The sequence below is a fragment of the Lepidochelys kempii genome, chromosome 7 (assembly GCF_965140265.1).
Source record: "Lepidochelys kempii isolate rLepKem1 chromosome 7, rLepKem1.hap2, whole genome shotgun sequence".
NCBI classification, from domain to species: Eukaryota; Metazoa; Chordata; order Testudines; family Cheloniidae; genus Lepidochelys; species Lepidochelys kempii.
Genome location: NC_133262.1, coordinates 61,203,360 through 61,222,116, shown reverse-complemented (window position 1 = coordinate 61,222,116; position 18,757 = coordinate 61,203,360). Strand labels below are relative to the sequence as shown.

Sequence of the window (18,757 nt, the reverse complement as noted above, 5' to 3'; positions counted from 1 at the left end):
AAGCACAGCCCTGCTGAACACTGCATTGTCCCTGGCTTCCTGGGTGATGGCGTAATGTGAAGTAAAGGTGTGGACCGAAGACCACGTAGCCGCTCTACATATCTCCTGGATCGGTACCAGGGCCAGGAAGGCCAATGAAGATGCTTGAGCTCTGGTGGAGTGTGCAGCCAGAGAGGGGGCAGGGACCTTTGCGAGACTGTAGCAAACCCAGATACAGGATGTGATCCATGATGATATCCTTTGCGTGGACACTGGGAGGCCTTTCACCCTGTCCGCTACCGCAACAAACAGCTGGTTTGACTTGCGGAACGGCTTAGTTCATTCAACATAAAAGGCCAATGCATGCCGCACATTCAAGGAATGGAGCCTCTGCTCGTAGCTACTAGCATGGGGTTTCTCGAAAAAGACTGGAAGGAATAGGTCTTGATTGGCATGGAAATTTGAGACCACCTTCAGGAGGAACACCAGGTGAGGTTGTAGTTGCACCTTATCTTTGTAAGAAATGGTATATGGGGGGTCAGATGCGAGAGCCTTGAGCTTGGACACCCTTCTGGCTGATGTTATTGCCGCCAAAAAAGCCACCTTGTAGGAAAGGTAGAGAAGTGAGCACGTCGCTAGGGGCTCGAATGGGGGCCCCCCAATCAACCTCAAGAGTACCAAGTTAAGGTCCCATGTGTGAGGTGGGCCACCGAATATGAGGATATAACCTGTCCAACCCCTTGAGGAACCACTGCACCATTTCGTTAGTGAAGATGGTGCGTCCATGCTCTCCTGGGTGAAAAGCTGAGATGGCAGCCAGGTGAACCTTTATCGAGGAGTGAGACAAAACCTGCTGTTTCAGCTTTAGGAGGTAGTCCAAGATAAAGGGGACCGACAATTGTGTTGGAGGGATACGACTCCACAGGCACCAAATTGCAAATCTTTTCCATTTGGCTAGGTAAGTCGCTCTGGTTGAAGGTTTTCTGCTACCCAGAAGAACCTCTCTAATGGGGTCTGAGCATGTGAGCTCTAGCAGGTTCAGCCATACAGTTTCCAAGCTGTGAGGTGGAGAGACTCGAGATTGGGGTGTTGAAGCCTTCTGTGATGTTGAGTGATGATGTCCAGAACAAGCAGTAGAGTGATTGGAGTATCTACCGATAGCTCCAGTAGCATGGCGTACCAATGCTGATGTAGCCAGGATAGTGCCACCAGGATCACTGAGGTTCCAGTGCTCCGGATTTTGAGGAGGATCTTATGAATCAACAATATAGGAGGGAATACGTAGAACAGGCAGCTCTTCCATGGAAGCAGAAATGCATCTGCCAGTGAATCCGGGCTGTGGTTCAGGAAGGAGCAAAAGTGTAGACACTTCCTGTTGGCCCTTGTGGCAAACAGATCTATCTGGGGAACTCCCCACTGCTGGAAGATATTGTTTATTACATCTGGATGGATAGACCACTCGTGATTGTGAAAAGACCTGCTGAGGTGGTCTGCTAGGTCATTTTGCAACCCTGGAAATAGACTCATAGACTTTAAGGTCAGAAGGGACCATTATGATTGCCTAGTCTGACCTCCTGCACAACGCAGGCTACAGAATCTCACCCACCCACTCCTGCAACAAACCCCTCACCTATGTCTGAGCTACTGAAGTCCTCAAATCATGGTTTAAAGACTTCAAGGTGCAGAGAATCCTCCAGCAAGTGACCGGTGCCTGATGCTGTAGAGGAAGGCGAAAAACCCCTAGGGCCTCTGCCAATCTGCCCTGGAGGAAAATTCCTTCCCGACCCCAAATATGGCGATCCGCTAAACCCTGAGCATGTGGGCAAGACTCACCAGCCAGACACCCAGGAAAGAATTCTCTGTAACTCAGATCCTACACCATCTAACATCCCATCATAGGCCATTGGGCATATTTACCCCTAATAGTCAAAGATCAATTAATTGCCAAAATTAGGCTATCCCATAATACCATCCCCTCCATAAATGTATCAAACTTAGTCTTGAAGACAGATATGTCTTTTGCCCCCACTGCTCCCCTTGGAAGGCTGTTCCAGAACTTCACTCCTCTGATGCTTACAAACCTTCTTCTAATTTCAAAGTTTAAACTTCCTGATGGCCAGTTTATATCCATTTGTTCTTGTGTCCACATTGGTACTGAGCTTAAATAATTCCTCTCCCTCCCTGGTATTTATCCCTCTGATATATTTAAGAGAGCAATCATATCTCCCCTCAGCCTTCTTTTGATTAGGCTAAACAAGCCAAGTTCTTTGAGTCTCCTTTCATAAGACAGGTTTTCCATTCCTCGGATCATCCTAGTAGCCCTTCTCTGTACCTGTTCCAGTTTGAATTCATCCTTCTTAAACATGGGAGACCAGAACTGCACACAGAATTCCAGATGAGGTCTCACCAGTGCATTATGTAAGGGTACTAACACCTCCTTATCTCTACTGGAAATACCTTGCCTGATGCATCCCAAGACTGCATTAGCTTTTTTCACGGCCACATCACATTGACAGCTCATAGTCATCCTGTGATCAACCAATACCCTGAGATCCTTCTCCTCCTCTGTTACTTCCAACTGATGAGTCCCCAGTTTATAACAAAAATTCTTGTTATTAATCCCTAAATGCATGACCTTCCACTTTTCACTATTAAATTTCATCCTATTACTATTACTCCAGTTTACAAGGTCATCCAAGATCTTCCTGTAGGATATCCCGGTCCTTTTCTGTATTGGTAATACCTCCCAGCTTTGTGCCATCTGGAACTTTATTAGCACACTCCCACTTTTTGTGCCAAGGAGATTAAATAAGACTGGTCCCCAAACCGATCCCTGAGGAACTCCACTAGTAACCTCCTTCCAGCCTGACAGTTCACCTTTCAGTGTGACCCGTTGTAGTCTCCCCTTTAACCAGTTCCTTATCCACCTTTCAATTTTCATATTGATCCCCATCTTTTCCAATTTAACTAATAATTCCCCATGTAGAACCGTATCAAATGCTTTACTGAAATTGAGGTAAATTAGATCCACTGTGTTTTCTTTGTCTAAAAAATCTGTTACCTTCTCAAAGAAGGAAATCAGGTTGGTTTGCCATGATCTACCTTTTGTAAAACCATGTTGTATTTTGTCCCAATTATCATTGACCTCCATGTCCTTAACTACTTTCTCCTTCAAAATTTTTTCTAAGACCTTGCATACTACAGATGTCAAACCAACAGGCCTGTAGATACCCGGATCACTTCCAAAAGTACGCTTCCAAAGGTATGGAGTGTGCTATGCAGAACTTCCAGAGCTTGAGGGCTTCCTGACACAGGGGAGAGGAGTGTACTCCCCCATCTGTTGATATAAAACATCACTGTTGTATTGTCTGTCAGGGACAATATGCACTTGCCCTCCAGGAGAGGACGAAAGGCCTGACATGCCAGTTGGACTGCCCTGAGCTTCCTTACATTGATGTGAAGCATCAGTTCCTCCTGAGACCAGAGGCCCTGAGTTCTGTGCTCCCCTAGGTGTGCCCTCCACCCAATGGCTGAGGTGTCGGTGGTCAGACATAGGGATGGACAAGGTTTGGAGAATGCAACCCCTGCGCATACCAACTGCAGGTCAAGCCACCAGTGAAGAGATTTGAGAACCTCCGGTGGAAGGGTAACCACCATGTCTAGACTGTGCCTGTTTGGTCGATACACCAATGCTAGCCAAGCTTGGAGAGGTCCGAGTCTGAGCCTCACATGTTGCACTACATATGTGCAAGATGCAGAGTTTTAAGTAACTCCTTACTGTGGTTACAGAGAATTGTTTGAGGTCCTGTATGATGTTGTGAATGGCCTGGAAGTGGGATTGAGGCAAGAACGTTCTGGCCTGTGTTGAGTCTAGCACTGCCCCTATGAACTCTATTCTCTGAGTAGGGGTGAGCGGTGACTTTTGAGTGTTTAGGAAGAGGCCCAATGCGTTGAAGGTGGATCTTATGAGGGAGACATGCTGATCCACTTGTGTTCTGGACCGGCCCTTGACTAGACAGTAATCTAGGTAAGGAAATATCTGAACCTGCCTTTTCCGCAGAAAAGTGGCCACGACGGCCATACATTTGGTGAGCACCTGAGGTGCTGATGATAGGCCGAACGCTAGCACTGTGAATTGGTAGTGGGAACTCCTGACTGTAAGCCTTAAGAAGTGCCTGTGGGACAGGATTACGGCAATGTGGAAGTATGCATCGTTCAAGACAAGGTCAGCATACCAATCTCCTGGATCTAGGGAGGGGATGATAGTGGCCAAAGAAACCATTCAGAAGTTTAGTTTCTTAACGAACCTGTTGAGATTGTGCAGGTCCAAGCTGGGTCTGAGGCCCCCTATTGCTTTTGGTATTAGGAAACACCAGGAGTAAAACCCCTTTCCCCTGAGATCCAGCTGAACCTCCTCCGCAGCCCCCACCGATAGGAGGGTTTGTACCTCAAGGACGAGAAGTTGCTCGTAAGAAGAGTCCCCGAAGAGGGACAGGGAAGGGGGGCGGGAGGGAAGGGGGGGCGGGAGGCAGGGGGTGAGGAAAATTTGAGAGAATATCCCACTCCTGCCATGCAGAGGACCCAACAATCTGAGGTAATTTGGGACCATGCTCGGTAGCAATGGGACAGACATTCCGAAAACATGAAAGAAGGATCCAGTTGAGAGGTTGGTATAACGCTTTCGGGCGCATCCTCAAAAGGTCTGCCAAGGGCCTGGTGGCTGCCTGGATGACCCAAATCCCCTGTTATTTGGGGTTTGGCGATGGTGGTTCTGATTTCTGGGATGCCTACGGTTCTGGTCCTGCCTAGACTGCCCCTGGTATGGTCGTGTCATGGGCTGAGGCCTAAATTGTCTACGCTGGGTGGCAGAGGTGTGCAGTCCCAGCAATCTCAGAGTGTCTTTCAAACTGTGGAGTCTCAAATCCATTTTCTCTGAAAATAATGTGGACCCTTCAAACAGTTGGTCCTGAATTGCCTGTTGGACCTCCCTGGGGAGGCCCAAGGCCTGCAGACAGAAGCAACGGAGCATTGCGATGCCCGAAGACAACGTCCACGTTGCGGAGTCCGCCGAGTCTAATGCCGCTTGCAGCAACATCCTCGTGACCATTTTGCCCTCATCAACGAGAGCTGAGAATTCCAACTTAGAATCCAGTGGGACAAGGTCCGAGAATTTGGACCCTGCATCCCATGTCTTAAAGTTATAATGGCTAAGGATCGCTTGTTGGTTTGCGATATGAAGCTGGAGCCCTCCAGGGGAATATATCTTCCTCCTGAAGAGGTCCAGCTTCTTTGCACCCTTAGCTCGAGGAGTAAACCCTTGTTGCCCTTGCCTCTCCCACATGTTAACAGCTGCCATTACCAATGAGTCTGGTGAGGGGTGGGTAAACAAATATTCATAGTCCTTCGAAGGCACAAAGTACTTTCTCTCAACTCCTTAGCTGTAGGAACCAGAGAAGATGGTGTTTTCCAAAGAGCTTTTTTGTTCTCCTTAATAGTCTTTATCAGGGGAAGGGCCAGCCTGGTGGATCCTGCTGGGGATAAAACGTCCACCATTGGATTGGACACATCAGTGACCTCCTCCATCTGTATCCCGAGGTTCTGAGCGACCCGCCTCAGAAGTTCAAGGTGGGCTCTGTTGTCAGGAAGGGGAGGCCCTAAGGATGTTCCTGCCACTGCCTCATCTGGAGACGAGGATGATGAGTCCCAAACATGGGAGGGACCCTCCTGTCCACCCAGCTCCTCAAAACACTGCGGCTCTTTCCCCAAGTCGGAGTCTGCCTTGATGCTGGCCCCGGTCGCAGCGGCAGTTACGGTACCGTCCGTGGTACTAAGTGTAGCTGCGGTGCCGGGTACAGTGCCAGATGTGCTGTCAATGCCAGGCGCGGTACCGACTGTGGTGCTGGTGGTGGTGGCTGATGCCCAGAGAAATCCCTGGCTCTAGATGCAGTCCTTCTCTCAGACGCGACCGAAAAGGAGCGTACAGAGGTGGACTCCTGAAGTAGTGGATAGTTCTCTGAAAACATCCACTCAAAAAAGCAGTCAACAAGCAAACAGAATTTGGGAATCATTAAGAAAGGGGACAGATAAAAAGACAGAAAATACTGTATTGCTTCTATATAAATCCAATGGTATGCCCACATCTTGAATACTGCATGCAGAGGTGGTCACCCCATCTCAAAAAAGATATATTGGAATTGGAAAAGGTTCAGTAAAGGACAACAAAAATGATTAGGAGTATGGAATGGCTTCTGTATGAGGAGAGATTAATAAGACTGGGACTTTTTAGCTTGGAAAAAAGAGACGACTAAGGGGGATATGATAGACGTCTATGAAATCATGGCAGGTGTGGAGAAAGTAAATAAGGAAGTGTTATTTACTCCGCCTCATAACACAAGACCTAAGGGTCACCAAATTAAATTAACAGACAGCAGGTTTAAAACAAACAAAAGGAAGTACTTTTTTAAACAACCCACAGTCAACCTGTGGAACTCTTTGCTGGAGGATGTTGTGAAGGCCAAGACTATAATAGGGTTAAAAAAAGAACTAGATAAATTCATGGAGAATAGGTCCATCAATAACCATTAGCCAGGACAGGCAGGGATGGTGTCCCTAGCATCTGTTTGCCAGAAGCTGGGAAAGGGCGACAGGGAATGGATCACTTGATGATTACCTGTTCTGTTCATTCTCTCTGGGGCACCTGGCATTGTCCACTGCCGGAAGACAGGATACTGGGCTAGATGGACCTTTGGTCTGACCCGGTATGCCTGTTCTTATGTTAATTCAAAAACTCTTCAGAGGTGTATGCTTCAATATCATTGCCAAATAAATCTTTAAAAAATTATGAATAAGACAATGGATTTCATCTTCCAATTCTTTCACCATCTGTGAAAAGCACAGGTTTACATAGTACCCATATTTCCGTGCATATTTTCTGCTAGGCTGGGACTATAGCATGGTTGCCCAGACAGACTAAATTTCCCAGCCTGCCTTGCTCTCCTGCTTCCAAGAGAGAGAGACTGGCTGGAATCACCAAGGGCTACCATGATTTTCCTCACAGAGGATGAAGGGAGGTTCTAGTCCACACTGTTCATGGAACTCCAACCTTGGGCCTTAAGGCTAGGGACCACTGCATGTGCTCCTCCATGAATTTCAGAGTGCCTCCCTGAGACCATTTCTGTCCCCTGAGAGAAATCACCAACCATTACACCTGCAAACCTGAGACAAGGCAGTACAGCCCAGGAGAGATCTCATTCATTTTAAGGCCTAGAGACCATTACAAGGGTACTTTCAGACAAACAGAATTACAAGGTACTTTAATAAAATTTTCCTTCTCTAAAGATTCTGAGTTGTCCATGAACTGTGCTTGGTGCAAATCAGAAAGGGGCATGTTAAGAATCTTAGTACCTTCAGGGTATTCTGAGCTGACCCAGTCTCTGGTGTAAAGTAGGGTAGCCCCATGGCTACCAGTTATCCACAGACCCCAAAGGGCCATTAAAGCAACAGGGAATCACCAGGGAAGGTTTGTTATTAACTGTGATGGAGGAATAAAGCAGCTCCCCAAATCAAAATCCTTAATTGCAGCCAGCTCACATTGCAAAAGAAACAATTATTTTAGCAGTGAGAGAGTTTGGGTTCATGTCTTGGAAACAGTTTCTGCAGGACTGACAGACCAAAGCAACAATTGCTTTGTACATATATAGAGGAGAAACTGTGTGTCTGGCTTTCATACATCTGGAAAAGAAACATCCCTGGGAAAGGCAGACATGGCCCTTCCTCAGATCAAATGGGCTCTGACACAGAGGTAACTATGCTTTAGATCAGCTAGGTCATAACAATGCAAAACGCATGAGACAACCTTTTAAGACCTGGTCTTCTTAGTGACAAGAAGGAAACAGGATCAAATGAAAGAAGTAGTTATGTGGCCTGTGAAGTATTGCAGCCAGGACCAGTAAACCCACCAAGCACATTAATTCCAGCACAGAGTGCTAGGATGTAGTACCAGAGATTTGGTTGATTTCCCCTAAACCCTGGCTGTCTCCACTATCAAGCTCTTGGGTGACAGTGGGAGAGACAGCCAGAGGAAGAAGGGGTTACTAACCTTGTGCAGTAACTGTGGTTCTTCGAGATGAGAGTCCTTAGGGATGCTCTACTGTAAGTGTACCTGCATCCATGCGCTTTTGATCAGAGATTTTAGGTAGCAGTCTCCAATCGGCCCGCACTTGTGCTCTCCCTGTCTTGTTCCTTGTCTTGAGGCTATCTAGCCCTGTGCAGGCAAACTGCCCTTAGTTCCTTCTCTTTATTGAGAACTCCAAAGTAGAGGGGAGGAGGGCGGGTCGCGGAGCACCCATGGGGACACACATCTCGAAGAACCACAGTTACTGCACAAGGTAACCATGTGATAAATGAGAGGGGGGATAGCGCCCTTTTGTGGACACCCAGCCAGCCAATTGGCTATAGAATCCCTCTTGGTGGTTGTTCTCTATGTGCTTTACCTGTAAAGGGTTAACAAGCCCACAGGTAAAAGGAATGGAGTGGGCACCTGTCAAGGTTCCTTCCCCACTCTGAACTTTAGGGTACAGATTTGGGGACCTGCATGAAAGACCCCCTAAGCTTATTCTTACCAGCTTAGGTTAAAAACTTCCCCAAGGTACAAACTTTGCCTTGTTCTTGAACCCTATGTTGCCACCACCAAGCGTGTTAAACAAAGAACAGGGAAAGAGCCCACTTGGAGACGTCTTCCCCCCAAAATATCCCCCCAAGCCCTAGGGGAAGGCTTGATAAAAATCCTCACCAATTTGTACAGGTGAACACAGACCCAAACCCTTGGATCTTAAGAACAATGAAAAAACAATCAGGTTCTTAAAAGAAGAATTTTAATTAAAGAAAGAGTAAAAGAATCACCTCTGTAAAATCAGGATGGTAAATACCTTACAGGGTAATCAGATTCAAAACATAGAGAATCCCTCTAGGCAAAACCTTAAGTTACAAAAAGACACAAAAACAGGAATATACATTCCATTCTGCACAGCTATTTTACCAGCCATTAAACAAAAGAAAATCTAATGCATTTCTAGCTATATTACTTACTAACTTTTTACAGGAGTTCTGAGCTGCATTCCTGATCTGTTCCCGGCAAAAACATCACACAGACAGACAGACCCTTTGTTCCCCCCCACTCCAGCTTTGAAAGTATCTTGTCTCCTCATTGGTCATTTTGGTCACGTGCCAGTGAGGTTATCTTAGCTTCTTAATGCTTTACAGGTGAAAGGGTTTTGCCTTTGGCCAGGAGGGATTTTATAGCACTGTGGACAGAAAGGTGGTTACCCTTCCCTTTATATTTATGACAGCACCTGCCCAAAAGAGCCAGTGGGAGGGCTAGAACTTTTTAAACTTGGGAAAAAACTCCCCTTTGTCTGTCTGTTGCGATTCTCCGGGAAAGAGGGGAACAGGGAGCAGCTATGCTGTAAGAAGCTTTAAGCCAGACAAGAAAACCATCAGATCATATCTAGAACTACTTTTAACAACCCAAATGTGTAAGTTGATCAAGTATGTTTAGAAAGATGTGATTAGAATTATTTCTGTTTATTTCTTATGGCTAGTGGACTCTGTGCTAACCCCAGATGCTCTTGTTTGCTTGTAACCTTTAAAGCTGAACCCCCAAGAAAGCTATTTTGGACGCTTAATTTTTGGAATTGCTCTTTTAAAATCTACCAAAAGCTCAAATTCCAGATGTATTTTCTTTCTGTTTTTAATAAAATTTACTTTTTTTAAGGACGGGATTGGATTTTTGGTGTCCTAAGGGGTTTGTGCATATGTTGTTTAATTAGCTGGGGGTAACAGCTAATTTCCTTTGTTTTCTTTCTCAGCTCTTCCCGGTGTGTGTGTGTGAAAGGGCTTGAGGGTATCCCACAGGGAGGAATTCCCAAGTGCGCCTTCCTGGGTTCCAAGGGGTTTGCATTTGGGTGGTGGCAACGTTTACCAAGCCAAGGTCAGAGAAAAGCTGTAACCGTGGGAGTTTAATACAAGCCTGGAGTGGCCAGTATTAATTAAAATCCTTGAAGGCCCCCACCTTCTGCACTCAAAGTGCCAGAGTGGGGAATCAGCCTTGACACCCATTCTTTCTTCTTTGAGTAGTATCGTTATGGGTGCTCCACTGTGGGTGACTCTACAGCGGTATTCCTGATGGAGCGGTGGGGCTTCACAGTTGATACTGATACTAATACTGTGGAGGCAAACATAACATCACATGCTGAGTCATGGGTAACTGCATAATGTTCTGAAAATATATGAGTGGATGCCCACGTTGCTGCTCTGCATATTTCTGTAATGGGAACATTTTTGATGAAGGCTACAGAAGTGGAAACGGATCTCATGGAATGCGTTTGGACTCCAGATGGAGGTTGCAGATTGCAGGCATGATAGCAATAGTTAATGCAGTTTGATATTCATCTGGAGTCTCTGATTTAATATTGCAGATCACTTGAATCTGACTGCAATTGAGAGGAATAGTTTAGGAGATTTCCTAAAGTCTTTTGTTCTATCCAAATAGAATGCCAAAGCTTTCCTGACATCGAGTGTATGCAATATTGCTTCTCTGTTGCTACGGTGAGGCTTTGGGAAGAAGGTGGGAGGGTGAATGACCTGTTTTATATGGAAGGACAAAGCTATTTTGGAGAGGAACTCTGGGTGTGGTCTCAGTGTGACCTTACCCTTAAAGAAAATTGTGAAGGGAGGGTGTACCATTAGAGCCCCTATTTCCTTGATCCTCTGAGCTGAGGTGATGGCCACTGGAATGCTGTTTTCATAGACAGATGCATAAATGAGCATGTGGCCAGGGATTTGAAAAGGGGTTTTGTTAGGCCCCTGAAGACCAGATTAAGGTCCCATGCTGGTAAGGTACATCTGCTTTGTGGGAAGAGGTTACACATACCCTTGAGGAATCTCTTTGCTGTTGGATGAGCAAATATTGAATATCTATCTTCCGAAAAAAAGCTGTTATGGCTGCAAGAAGCCTGAGGCAATTTCGCACTGTCACAGTGGGATAAACCTTCAGATCTAAAGCACTGGCCAGCATTGTCTAGAATTGTACCTGGGGAAGGAAGACCTTGCTTTTGAAGTGTACAAGACTGCTCCTATGAACTCTATTTTTGTACAGGAGACAGGACTGACTTCTCTGTGTTGGTGCCTAGTGTGCCAAAGGTGGATTGGATCACAATCATGCTGGACAGCACCTGAGCACTGGACCACCCTCTCACCAATCTGTCATCCAGGTAGGGAAACACTTGAATGCCTGATTTTCTGAGGAAAGAAGCCACTGCTACCATATACTTTTGGCTCTGACATATTGCCATATGGAAATGCGCATCTTTTAAGTTGAGGACAGAATTCCAGTCTCCAGGACCAAGGGAGGGGATAATGGAAGCCAGCATGCCTGTGCAAAACTTTATACTGTTCAAATGTTTGTTGAGGTGTCACAGGTCTAGTGTGGGTCTGAGGCCTCCTTTTGCTTTTGGGATCAGGAAATAGAGGGAATAAGACCCCTTCCCTCTGTTCAACTGTGGATCCTTCTCTGTGGCTCCCAACTGGAGGAGGCACTGCATCTCCCAAAGGAGAGCTTCCTCATGAGAGTGGTCCCTGAAGAGGGACAGGGAAGGGAGTGGGAAGGGGGGATCGAAATGAACTAAAGGGTCTATACACTGTGCTTCAGACCCACTGGTCTGTGGTGATGCAAGAACAAACACTCGGGTAGTGTGATAGCTGGTTGGTAAACAGAGGAATAGGAGAGGTTGGCAGTACGGAAACTGGTAGGCTGTCTTTGATAAACACATCATAGTGTTTGCTTTGCACTCCCAGATTGCCAAGATGAACTAGCAGCTTCTGAAGAAAGGGGAGGTCTTCCGCTATATCTTCTGCTCTTCTTTCTCGCTAGGTCCTAGTGGCAAGGTGTGAAAGCAAAATAGTGTGACTGCTGAAGACAAAACTTCTTTTTCTTTGGGGCAGGTATATATGTGCCCAAAGATCTGAGTGTTGACCTGGAGTCTTTCAGGCTATGCGGCTTGTCATGTAGACTGCTTGGAGAAAAAGGGATGATCCTTCACAGGGAAAGTCTGTTCGACCTCTTGAGGGAGACCTAATGACTGGAGCCATGAACATCTGTATATTGAAATGGCCGATGTCATGCCTTGACAGCAGAGTCAGCAGCATCCAACCCCACCTGAAATGATGTTCTAGCCAATAACTTTCCCTCATCCAGCAACCGAGAAATTCTTGTCTTGCATCCTTTGACTCGGTCTACAAATTTTAAACCAGAAGTTAAAGTCATACTGCCCCAGCAGTGCCAGCTGGTTAGTGATCCTGAACTGCAGGCCAGCTTTCTGCCAAACAGGTCAAGTGTTTTACCATACTTTGATTTTGGGGTATACACCTATTGCTCTGTTCTCTTTCTTATTGGTGGCTAAGACCACCAGCGACCTCAGCGGGGGTGGGTACACTTTACTAATATTTTACTAGCACTAAATTCTCTTTAAATAAGAATAACCATCAAGTACAAGGTTTGAATTAATCAACAGGCTTTCTACCAGATGCTGAAATGCTGCTTAAAACAACTTCTCTTCGCTTGGTAAAAACACGTATAATGACTTAGCGAAGGGACCAGAACAGGGGACATTTAAAATGTGTAACCACTAAGAAGAAAAAAAACAAACTTCACAATGCTCCAATGGGAGAAAAAAGCCATACCACTTAGCCGAATGCAGTGAGTACTCCTTAGCAGCCTTATTGCTGATCCAAACATTGCACAACTGTCTCTCCACATGCTTGCAATAGAACATGTGTCTGAAAAGCATCTGGTATCTGGTTAAAGCTTTCCTGGAAATAGAACACAGGAAGAACAAAAATAATAAAGATTAAACCCCATTCTAATTAGCAGACAAGATAAGGTTGCTCTATACGCCACACACAATACAAAACCACCAAAGCAAGGAAATAAAAAGCTAAGGCATCTAACATGACATACCTTTTACTCCTCCACCCAGAGATGCACTACTCACCACTAAAGCAACCACAATCATAATTGCCCCAGTAGTGATGCCAGCCTTCCAGCACCCCCTCCTCAAACTCCCCAACACCATGAACAGCTAGCCATCCCCACCCCCCACCTGACTGTTCTGCACAGTTCTGAAAAACCACACTCATGCCTGTCTGGGAAAGAGGTGCTGGAAGGCTAGCTGATGCCAAAGCATGCAGCAGTGCACCAACTACACTAAAAACTAATGTTAATGCTTCAACTTTTCACCAAGATTTTTAAGAGAAAAAGGAGAAAGACATGTGGCCAAGGACTAGGCTCTGGACACAGTGACAGTTCCTCTACTTGCTGTCATTGCACTAAAAGTGGGAACAGAGGTGGGTGGGACTGGCACTTCTGTTAATACCTTTGGACGCCAAACGTTCAGTGCCACAAAGAGGCGCTGTGCCCCACCCAATAGATGCAGCTCTCTGCAGAGTTCTAAAGCTCTGCAGCAGGGACCTGCATCCCAAAAGCAGAAACATGAAGGGACCACCTCACAGAACATTTGCATTTTAAGTACAGCCCTCGTAACAGAGCAGACTTTAGTCTAGAGCCTCTCCAACTACGGAAGAAAAAAGAGTCAGACACCTGGAGGCTGTGGTACTTTTGCTGACAATCATAGAATCATAGAATATCAGGGTTGGAAGGGACCTCTGGAGGCCATCTAGTCTAACCCCCTGCTCAAAGCAGGAACAATCCCCAACTAAATCATCCCAGCCAGGGTATGTCAAGCCTGACCTTAAAAACTTCTAAGGAAGGAGATTCCACCACCTCCCTAGGTAACACATTCCAGTGTTTCACCACCCTCCTAGTGAAAAAGTTTTTCCTAATATCCAACCTAAACCTCCCCCACTGCAACTTGAGACCATTACTCCTCATTCTGTCATCTGCTACCACTGAGAACAGTCTAGATCCATCCTCTTTGGAACCCCCTTTCAGGTAGCTGAAAGCAGCTATCAAATCCCCCCTCATTCTTCTCTTCCGTAGACTAAACATCCCCAGTTCCCTCAGCCTCTCCTCATAAGTCATGTGTTCCAGTCTCCTAATAATTTTTATTGCTCTCCGCTGGACGTTTTCCAATTTTTCCACATCCTTCTTGTAGCGTGGGGCCCAAAACTGGACACAGTACTCCAGATGAGGCCTCACCAATGTCGAATAGAGTGGAATGATCATTTCCCTTGATATGCTGGCAATGACCCTACTTATACATCCCAAAATGCCATTGGCCTTCTTGGCAACAATGGCACACTGTTGACTCATACCCAGCTTCTTGCCCACTGTAACCCCTAGGTCCTTTTCTGCAGAACTGCTGCCTAGCCATTCGGTCCCTAGTCTGTAGCGGTGCATGGGAATCTTCCGTCCTAAGTGCAGACTCTGCATTGTCCTTGTTGAACCTCATCAGATTTCTTTTGGCCCAATCCTCTAATTTGTCTAGGTCGCTCTGTATCCTATCCCTACCCTCCAGTGAATCTACCTCTCCTCCCAGTTTAGTGTCATCTGCAAACTTGCTGAGGGTGCAATCCACACCAATACTTCTCCCAAGTACTCAGCTCAATGAACTTTTTTACTTAAGCCTAAACCCCAGAATATGGATCTAATTTACACCCACTCTAACCTTCAGAGAGCAGAAATCTTTTCTTTTAAGCACGATTTTTTTTTCAAATGTCCCACAAGCCTGTTGATTTTTAAAAGGTGGGGCCCAGATTAAGGGATATACCATTTTGGTCATTTATTAACAGCTAATTATGGGACCGCAGGTGAACTCATTTTGTTCCTTCCTGTTGAAAAGCAACCTCCTGTCTGTTTGTGTGTCACGGGCAGGATTGCCAGTGTAAAACCAACAGACCCCGGTTGTTGGTGGGCAGGATCGAACCTGGGACCTCTGGAGCTACATACATGAGCTCTAAGCCATATGGCCCTTAGCTAAGGCTGTAGATCAGACTCAATCTCTCTCTAAGTGGTCTTGGTGCCACTAGACGGGTCAGCGCACCTCACCCAGGAGGTGTGGGGGTTATACCAGCACTTGCTGATGAAGGCAGGAGATTGTGCTGCAGCTTAAGTGGAATTTTCAAACTCTCATAACTTGGTCAAATAAAAACTAACTTTCACCACAACATTCAAGGCATTTCTCAATGACAATGGTTTGCCCATACCACCCCTCCATTTTGTTTCAAGAGCTACTAAAGACATGCCTTTTTTTAAAATAGAGGAGGAAATTTATTTCCTCAACTCTTCCCTCATTCAAAGAATGGCTGATCCATTTGCTCAAACTTTAAAACAAGAATTCACCTTCAAGCAGAGACCTAACCTGGAATATTTATGCCTGAAAGGCAACCATTTCAGAAAGTTATGAGTGACTGACAACAGGGGATGATGAGGGTTAGACTGGAAATACTTAGGCAATCTTAAGTTATAAAATACGTTGCTAGCATTTCCAGCTAAGTTTTATGTTTTTATATAGTTTAAAACAGAAGCCTGAAATTCGAAAGACACCTCAGGTATTTTGGTCATATAAACCAACCATTTGGCAGAGTTTTAATGCAGATAAAGTCATGGTCTAAGGATCTAACAGGCATAGCAATGGAAGTAAATGACCTCAGTGCTGCCCCTTTACATATCACTAACCTAGGTAGTTTACATCTTTGAAGAAAGAGACATTCTGTCTTGCTTTTTTAACTACTGTATGAGTTCTGTGCAGAAGTAGGTTTGTGTTTTTTCTTTGTGGCCTAATACTTTACCTGTTTATAATGAGTGACAGAGGCCATTTGACAATGTAATCAAAAGAAAATGCTTCTAGGCCACTGAGAGTGAGCTCTGTGGGATCAGCATTGATAATTGCCTTTTCCTGTTTCGTTTCAATGGCCAGCACTCTCAAGAGCTGTGTAATGAGATCATGGGGCATCAAGTCAATCTGTAAAGAAACAAAGAGCAGGAAAAAGATGCTGCTGGACATTTTCTATTATTGTGTAGCTGCAGACATGTGTGGCAATAGGACTGGTCTGAATGCATTGTATGGAATGTTGTTAGATTCATTCTCAAGTCTTGAAAACAACACCCAATTAAGTAATAGCGACTTGTTGGAAGGAATATCATGCTGTTGATGAGCCAATCAGCAGTGTCAGTTCTGTTGACATTAGAGCATGAACAGATAGAAGAATAGTCATTTTGATGTTTTGTGGAGAGATCATTAACTTCAAGAGAGTTAAACAACGAGCAGCAAAGATCCATCTCTGCTGACTGTCAGTTACTACTGGACAGCTAGACTTGAATAAAGGTTCAAAAAGCTCTTGGGACTTTCGTGCTAAAATTTCTGAACATAATAGGTAGACAGATGCTACTAATTGACTCAAACACTTCATTTTATTATTTTGGGCTATGGGGTTCAGAGCTAGGAATAAAAGCAGAAGCACTGTACCCACTCAGCAATACTGTGTCCACCTCATCCTGTCAGCACAGGAGTCAATAATGAAGCAGAAATGGAAGTGGAAAGGAGATTATCCTGAGACAGCTGAAGAGGGCTCTTTCTTCTATCTATATTTTCTGGGATTCTTTGCTTTGCTTTTACAATTTTCTTTAAAGCATATGGATTTTTCTAGGACATGGATGGGCCTCACTGCTCTATTTCAGATTATTTTCTTTTTATATAGACTCTTACCTTTAAATCATCTTTAAATGGGTCTGTGTTGGCAGTGCTCATTCTCAAGGCTAATTCAAGCAAAGCTTCTAATCTAGTAGGTATAATGTCATCTACCGGCTTTTTCAGTTCCTCTTCTGTTAGATCCATGAAGTGAACAAAGAAATCTCCTTGGTCCATTAGGAAGTAGTGCTTTATAGACCTGCTCAACAAAATGCAAAGACAAAAAAGAAGAGAGTTAGAAAGTAAGTTAACTATCTATAATGCTAAATCTAGAAAAAAAGGAGCAAAAGTCATCAGCTCTCAGCCAGTATGCAGGTTCTAATCACAGGAAAATCCACCCTCTACATGATACATACAACTAGAACTATGATTTCTTCCTTTTTCCCCACCCTCAGATCCAGATGTTGTATGTTCAGATTTTATTAAACATTTGTCCCATTCCTGGGCGAAAATTCTTGTGAAAACATGCATTTTACCTTTGGATCAGAACAGTCAGGTGGGGCTCAGCCTAGAGAAGATTCTGCCCCCAGTGACTGACAACCTAACCTTGGTCTACCCAACTGCATCATTCCTGTGCAGCATAGCTGTCCTGGAGGATGAGGATCTCTCTAAAGTAACCAGGGCCCCCCCAATCCATTCAGAGGTATCAATTAGGTGCAGTATCTTGAACTCTACTCTGATGTGAAGGAGCGGAGTTCACAGAACGTGTGTGATATGTTTGCGTAGGCTTTTGCTGCTAATGAGGTGAGCTGCCATGTAGAGTGTCAACTTCAGCCTTCTTGTGGTGGCAGGAGCAAAGGTGAGTCCGGCATGACCCTGAGACTGTGTGTCACCTGGACAATCTGATGCCCTTGATCGCTGGTGAGTTTAGAGTATGAAGTCACTCAAAATGTGCCTCGTCTTATCGTCATTTTTGTCTTCCGTATGTTGAGCCTGAGCCAACTACTCTCATCCATCTATTGATATCTTTCAGGAGCTGAGATATCTTGATGATTGCAGAAATTGAATCAGTGGAGAAGACATACAGTTGTGTCATCTGCATATTGCTGGCACATGAGTGTATGGTGTCTCACTCAGCAAGAACTCAAATAGGTGTTAAAGAGGGAAAGAGTGGAGGACTCTGCATGAGATGGGATGGGTGATGGGGAGCAGTTCCCTATTACAATTCTCTGGGATCTCAACCACAGATAGTACCCAAAACTCTGGTGTTCACCAAACACACAGCAGGACTCATACACTGAAAGGCTGCTGAGAGATCTAGTAGTATCAGCAAAGAAATTTATTTCCTGTCTAAAATAAGAAGTTGTTCATGTATCAGCCCTGCAGGGCTGTTTCTGAGCAGTGTTCTGGCCTGAAACCTGACTGTGGTACCCAGCACACTGACCGAGGACAGACTCTATCGGAGCTTGGAAGCCAGCAACTTTTCAATGTCTTGGCCAAAAGAGGGGAGGAGATTGGAAACATGACAATGGTTGGCGAACTATTAGCACTAAGTGGAAGCTTTTAAAAGATGGTAGGGTATCTGTAAGCTCTCTTTCAAAGAAGCTTTTATGGTCTTGACCATGAATGACAGTTAGCAGTTTCAGAAGAGATGGGCAAGACACACCTCAGAGCTTCCAGGGCCTCTATTCAGGGGATTGGTCTAAATTCCACCAAGGGAGGTGGGACAGGAGGCAACCTTGGCTCTGGAGAAGTTACCTTTGTTGCAGTGAGGTCCTCTGATTCAAGCAATTTTGTTTGTGAAATAGGCAGAGAGCTCTCTACAGAGATAGGGGCTTTGGTCTGCAGGGATTATGGATCTGTTACGTATCTTACTCCACGGACCAGCTCTGCTGGTCATGATTTGACAAATGCAATTCTATAAGGTTCTTTCAGTTGCCTTTAAGGCTGTAGCAGCTGTTCACAGGTAAGTACTCACTTTTTCAGGGACTGACCACGAAGAATTTGCACCATAGGTGCTCCAGCCTTCTGCTTTCACGCTTTAGTTGATGTGGTCTTTTGGAGAACCACAGTGACCTGTGTGGGCAATATGGGGGAAGGAGCTATTTTAAGGCTTGCTTGTTGAGGTTTCTGGC

At 45.2% G+C, this 18,757-nt stretch overlaps 1 protein-coding gene across 9 annotated transcripts in view; it reads right to left on the bottom strand.

The window, feature by feature from the left end:
- Positions 1–18,757, bottom strand: part of TUBGCP2 (tubulin gamma complex component 2) — a 91,684-nt gene that overhangs the window by 16,730 nt on the left and 56,197 nt on the right. For all 9 annotated transcript variants that reach the window (XR_012159936.1, XM_073353112.1, XM_073353111.1 and 6 more), the window contains 3 exons: positions 16,701–16,881; positions 15,784–15,956; positions 12,718–12,846 (listed from right to left, as the gene is read on the bottom strand). Coding sequence is in view for 8 of the 9 variants with exons in the window: in XM_073353112.1 (XP_073209213.1) it covers positions 12,718–12,846; positions 15,784–15,956; positions 16,701–16,881 (483 nt within the window). In the remaining variant the exon portion in view is untranslated. The remainder of the gene's footprint in view (positions 1–12,717; positions 12,847–15,783; positions 15,957–16,700; positions 16,882–18,757) is intronic.